The sequence below is a fragment of the Sinocyclocheilus grahami genome, unplaced genomic scaffold (assembly GCF_001515645.1).
Source record: "Sinocyclocheilus grahami isolate Dianchi unplaced genomic scaffold, SAMN03320097.WGS_v1.1 scaffold433.1, whole genome shotgun sequence".
NCBI lineage: Eukaryota > Metazoa > Chordata > Actinopteri > Cypriniformes > Cyprinidae > Sinocyclocheilus > Sinocyclocheilus grahami.
In genome coordinates this window covers 800,583-807,277 of record NW_015505612.1, presented here as the reverse complement: position 1 = coordinate 807,277, position 6,695 = coordinate 800,583, and the positions used below count along the sequence as shown (strand labels likewise).

The following is a 6,695-nucleotide window of genomic DNA, read 5'->3' as shown; positions in this document are numbered from 1 at the left end:
TTCAACACGCACCGCCCCCCCCCCCCCTCTCTCTCTCTCTCTCTCTCTCTCTCTCTCTCTCTCTCTCTCTCTCTCACAGGATTTCATAGTTTGCTTTAGCTTGTTTTGTATGCCAATATATGCACAGAGAATCAGCATCAACACTAAAGCCTTGGAGAGTTTGAGAGACAGCTTGAAAAATTTTCTGTTTATGTTGCTACCTTTTTTTGTCATGCTAGCCAGAGGCTAAATGCATGCCAGCAGCTTCAGATAAGGCAATACATAAACATGAAATCCTTTGAAAATAACTAAACAGTAACTGTTTGCGCAATTTTTAGAATTGCAATCTGTTGATTTTTTTATGTATACAGGTGTATGTGTGTGTGGGTAGGTAGCAAAGGGCCACAAAATATAAATCATCCTTTTTACAGCAGTACAGTTCTTCACTTTACAATGTCATAAAAATGTGGTAAAAAGATGACACTGTAAATGTCCTTCTCATCTCCAGCCTTTGCGATCATGACAACAGCCCCGTGAACTTTCGTTCATGTGTGATGCCCAGAGACTGTAGAGTGTCTGATTGGTCGCAGTGGAGTCTGTGTTCAAAGACGTGTCAGACATCTGATCAATCACCTGGCTTCAGATTCAGGAGTCGCAGGCTAAAGAGAGCAGCCATTGGTGGAGGAGAGCCATGCCCCGCCCTGGAGGAAAAAGCTAACTGTAATGGTTTGGAAGACACACTGCCACTGTGCCCAAGGTGAAGAGACTGCATTGCCAGAATTGTGCATCCAAATCTTTTTAAATGTTTTAATCTGTTCTAAATGCATTAGGTCTTAAAGGGGACATCGGATGCCCATTTTCCACAAGTTGACATGATACTTTAAGGTCTCCATAAAATGTCTGCAACATACTTTGGTTAAAATTCCTCAGTGGTCATGTGAAACAACACCTTTTTACCTAGTCAAAAAACAGCCCTGTTCACAGCGAACCGTTTTGGTGCATGTCTCTTTAAATGATAATGAGCTACTGCTGACCCCACCCCTCTCTTCCGTTTTTGTGTATTCAGTGACACGTTACCATCAAAAACAAAACTAATCCACTGCGTCCTCAGTGGCTCTGATGTTAGGAGAAAATTAAGAATCTAATGTTCACTTTTACATCCAACTACAAAACACCTGCATTGCTTACGAGACATTTGTCACTACAGCTTGTTCAAGCACGGAGAAAATGGCGGACAGCGTACACCTGGCTGAGGGCAGAAATATGCTAATACGGGACAGTCCGTCAGCTGTCATGGGTGGGGCCTGAGCAATATGACATCATACTGCTCAGAAAATCAAAACGGCTTGATAATTGAGACTGTTTAGCTTTTCTGAGGAATAAAATTAAAAGGAGTGAATTGATTTTTATCATTGTAGGGTAATTGTGTCCACACACTGCTAAGACACATTTATATGCAAACACCATGTAAAAGTGAATTTTGCACCCGATGTCCCCTTTAAACTCAACATAAAACTAAAATTCCCCATTAATGCATGTTATTGATTTTATTGTGAATGATTCCTCCATGCATATGTTTCATTTCTTTAAAAAAATTGACCATATAACTTTTAATCAGATGTCACCCTACATTTTTTTTTCTTCTCGATAATCTGTTTAACTTGGACGTACGTCACAATACAGAAGAAAAGATATGTTACTTCAGTCTTATTGTGACTTTAAAAAGGCTCAACAGATATGACTCTTTAATTTGACTTGAAATGAATGTATTTTAATTGGCTGGAAATACAGGTATGAGTGGAGGGTGACCAATTGGAAAGCATGCCAGGTGACTTCACTTTTGAGTCAGCAGGACCATCACCATAGCAATACCAGCATCCTGTGTGGAGGTGGGATCCGGACCCGAGAGGCATATTGTGTCAGGATCCATGACAGTACAGTACTGTCCCATAGTAAGAACACTGTTTTCGATAGTTAACTGTGGATTATTAACTTAGAAGTATGATTTAATTTCTTTTTGTATGACAGTATCACAGTGTTATTTGAAATCATTTTATGTGAGAATGATAATCAGTCGGTACTTGGTGAATATCAAAATACCATGGTATTACCCAGGGATGGGCTATCAGCTAATTCATCTTTTTTTTTTTTTTCAGCAAGGACACATTCAATTGATCAAAATTGGCAGTAAAAATATTTTAAATAAATGTTTTTTTTTCTTTTTATTAATCACAGAATCCTGAAAAACATGACACTTTCCACAAAAATATTAAGCAGCACAACTGTTTTCAACATAGATAATAAGAAATGTTTTTTGAGGAGCAAATGAGCATATTAGAATGGTTTCTGAAGGATTATGTGACACTGAAGACTGGAGTAATGGCAGCTGAAAACTCAGCTTTGCCATCACAAGAATAAATTACATTTTAAAATATATTAACTTAGAACACATTTATTTTAAATTGTAATATTTCACAATATTTCAGTTTTTACTGTATTTTCGTTCGCTGACCTCAGAGGGTTAAACAAATGCAGCCTTAAAGAGCAAAAACATTCAAAAAACTTACAGACACCAAACGTTTAATGGTATTGTATCTCTCATAGAGAAGGCGATTTTAGTATGTATTGGAATAAGCCCAGTTAAAAAATGTTATCCAAGATGGCAAACAAAGTCGAGTGAAGTTGTTTAGCCTTATGCATCATTCACTATTAAAATGCATTGATAAAAAGGTTTTAATCTAATTGCAAAATCTTTCTGAGTATTTGTGTGTATTATATATTTGTATGCTTATTGGAGTATTGTGCCGTTAGCTTAGCAGCTTGCTAACATTACACTGTTAGTCTCGCATGCACTTCATATGAAGAGCGTAAAATTGCTGCCTATGAAGCACGATCCAAGTCATTTCTGAGATTTCCATTTCAGTGAGGATGATGCCTTGGAAGACTTTTTGGTTTTGAATCAGAGCACTAATAATGTGTCCATCTCACAGTGCAATAAGCAAATGTGATTAACGCAAATGAGAGTCAATTTTTTAAACATTAACGTTTAAACGGAAAAAAAGACTTTCTAGATTGCTTTCATTTTATTTAATCTTTCATAGGCTGTTGAGACTCAGGGCAGAACGCTAAGGGGGAGATTTAGTTTCCTCTGCTTTCCTGTTTTTTTATTTAAATGGTAATCTGTGGCCACACAGTGGGAAGGACGGATTTGAATTGCATTTATTTTTGTGCAAGCTTCTGTTAGATCTTTAAAAATGCATTTCATACAGTTTTAAAAAATATCTCCAACTGACTTTTTGTGATAAATCTGAAACTGTCTCTCTCTGTTTTTTCATTATTAGTCAGTCGGCCTGTTGGCAGGAACTTGTGCACCGGGCCTTTACCGCCATTGGCTGAGTCTTGCTTCATTCCCTGTCAGAAACATTGTCCCCTCACGCCTTGGTCACCCTGGGGACCCTGTCTCCATGACAACTGTTTGGAACCTCAGGGAAGAAGAGGTGAGAGACGAAAGCATCCCATCGACACACATCCAAGTCTAAATCACACACACTTAGATACACCTCCCCCCCCTGTCCTTGGTTTCTCCTCTCAGTAATGTAAATAATGTGCGAAAATCGAGGTGAGCATATTTCTGACCCTAAGCTGAGGTGCCGCCCACTCAGTGAGGTGACAGTGACGGGACAGCTGTATTCCTCTATTTAGACTCACTCTAAAGCCATTTTCTTTATATTCCATTTTCTATTTCTTCTCTCCTCTTCCTTAATGTGCACATATGTTAGGCCAAGATATATGACTGCTGCACTGCTAATTTTTCCAGAGTGTGGGAACAGTGTCTGCTAAAATGTTGGCAATGAGCATGTTTCTGTTTGTCATCGCTGACTCTTTTCCTTTGTTTTGTTTTGTTTTTTGTTTTTTGCATATGTACACCATTTTCAGGTTTCAGGATGAGAACTCGTTCTGTAATTATGGAGTCTTGGGTGGAGTCCGACAGTTGCCCTCACATCAGCGAAGCGATGATCTGCGATGACCCTGTCTGCTTCATGTGGAGAGTAACATCACAGGGGCCCTGTGTTCCTCAAAATGGATCGTGTGGCCCAGGATTCCAAGAACAGACTCTAGAGTGTTTTTCCGCCACAGGTATGCAGCTCACTTTTTCCTTTTTCTTCCCTTTTACTGCAATAGTTGACCTAAAACTGAACATTCTGTCATCATTTTCTTACCCTCACCTGTAAAATATAATATAAATAGATCAATAAATGTAAAAAAAAAAAAAAAAAGAATAAAGACAAATTCTGGTGCACTGAGTCTTGAGATACCATATTTGAATGTATGCAAATGCAAATGAGAAGGTTTTCAGGAATTAGCAAACAATTGTATGGCTTCAGAAGAATATAGCAAGGCAAATGTGCTACTTTTATGCTTTATGGACTATACTTTTATAGTGTTTGTTGTCATTTTTGGAGTCTGACACCCCCCACACCTACACACTACTACCATTTAAATGTTTTTTTTTTACTTTTACTTAGCAAGGATTCATAAAATTGTTCAAAGGTGACAGTAAAAAAATTTCTAATGTTACAAAATATTTGTTTTTCAAATAAATGTTCTTTTGAACTTTCTATGTATTAAAGAATCCTGAAAAAATAATAAGAAAATAACAATAATAAGAAATGTTTCTTCAGCAGCATATCAGCATATTAGAATGATTTCTGAATGATTATGTGACACTGAAGCCTGGAGTAATTATGCTGAAAATTCAGCTTTGCATCACTGGAATAAATTACATTTTAAAATATATTCAAATAGAAAACATTTATTTTTGATTGTGCTCAAATTTCACACTATTACTGTTTTGTTTTACCCTTTTTTTTATCAAATAAATGTAGCCTTGGTGAGCATAAGAGGCTTTTTTCAAAAACAATTAAAAATCTTACTTACCCTAAACATAGGCATTCGTAGACATTTTGCAAAAAGTCGTCTTCCCTGGAAGAAAAATCATTCTGAAAAATTGCGTAAGGACAGAATTTACAGAACTATCACTTTAACTATATTTCTCAATCCTATCATTCTTCTTCTTCATCCCTCTAATTACTTTCAACCTTCTGTTATCCCCGTCCTCAAACTCTTCAGTGATTAGTTATTTTTACTCACATAAGTCAATGATCAGCTATCTTTTAATCTCATCTCTCCTCTCCTCTCGGCGGGTATGTGGCATTTTTCTTATCTGTCTTCTGTGATTTTTATTGAGATGAGTTTGAGTTTTGACGCACAAATAAACAGAGGCACAACTGCCTAAGAGCCTCAGGAGTCCTTTAAGGTCTTTCATTGTAATGTTAGCAATTTATGCGTCCACTGGTCATGAGGGTATTTCTATCTGCTCTTTGCAAGCCCGTAAAACAATTTTAAGCACCGTTAAAGTACTGTCCTTTTTAGCTTATCTTGAGATATAGCCAAACAGTCCAGGGAATGCTTCACCTTACTTGATCCTGCATGAGTTTTACGACTGCAGATGGCTGGGGAGACGAACCTCAAAAACCCTCCATGGAATGTGCGGGTTTGATGTGTGTGTCTCCATCATGTAGGTGGGTCTGTTGTGAGACAGATCCTACATCACTCATCTATGTCAAGTGTCAGTGTGTGTGTTGTCCATCAGCAGTAAGTATATGAGTGGTCTTAAGGGGTACCACTGTATGTGAAACATGTCCATCTGGCTAGGCAGTCGTCATACATGACAGGACACGGTGAAGCTGGAATTTTACATCTGACACACACACACACATCTGCATTAAACCTGACAGAATCACCTTCCCAGCACGCACTTAGAATGTTCTGGAAAATGCACAGCATTAGATGAAAAATAGAACTGAACATCCCAGCTGTTCAATATAAGTTTTTATTCCATGGTCTGTCTGAATACTGGATTCTGATTGGCTGGCAGGTATGCAGTAAAACCGTTTAATGCACAGGTAGTTCCAAGTCAGTTTAATCACCGTTCTATATTAATGCGCTTCTTTAACAGATGCACACTAACCAGCACACACACACACACAGAGAGAGCGAGAGAGAGAGAGAGGTCAGAGATTGCTGACTGCGCTGTACACACAAACAAACTTGTTGTCAACGCTTCCCCTTGATTTTCATTAATAAAATAGCCTAGATACTAGATCGCTACATTATATTCCCCAGCAACGAGCTGGTAAAATCGCTGTTTTTGAAGTAATTGCTTGTACAGAGAGTATAGCACGCAGGTACACACAACTGTCATCTCTCTCTCTCTCTCTCTCTCTCTCTCTCTCTCTCAAACGATCGATCGATAATTAATTGAAATACATGCTATAATTCATTCAAATAAATGTGGCCTTACCGCACTATTTCATCTTTGTGTCTGATTTGAAGCGGGCAGAATGCTAGCGCTAACATGCCGTAACTGACGAAAATAACTCATTTTTACCCATTCGGTCAAATATTGTGTTGCAAAGAGCAATACTAGTTTTTACTTGTCTATAACTTGGCAAATGACTGAATGGAATGAATGGAATAAGCGGGATAATCAACAGCTAGCCGTGCATTAAAGGATTTTAATGCATGATGTGGAGGCAAAGAACCGCCCGACGCGAAGCGTTACATTTTCTGATGAGATGTTTTCCCCACTGCCATGATGAATAGATCACATACGGAATATATTTTTATGTATGTGTGTATATATATATTTGTTA

At 38.0% G+C, this 6,695-nt stretch overlaps 1 protein-coding gene across 1 annotated transcript in view; it reads left to right on the top strand.

The window, feature by feature from the left end:
• Positions 1-6,695, top strand: part of LOC107551783 (thrombospondin type-1 domain-containing protein 7B-like) — a gene marked incomplete at its 5' end in the record, with an annotated part of 29,326 nt that overhangs the window by 3,506 nt on the left and 19,125 nt on the right. The window contains 4 exons of the mRNA XM_016233509.1: positions 488-736; positions 1,771-1,931; positions 3,321-3,476; positions 3,916-4,116. Coding sequence (XP_016088995.1) covers positions 488-736; positions 1,771-1,931; positions 3,321-3,476; positions 3,916-4,116 — 767 coding nt within the window. The remainder of the gene's footprint in view (positions 1-487; positions 737-1,770; positions 1,932-3,320; positions 3,477-3,915; positions 4,117-6,695) is intronic.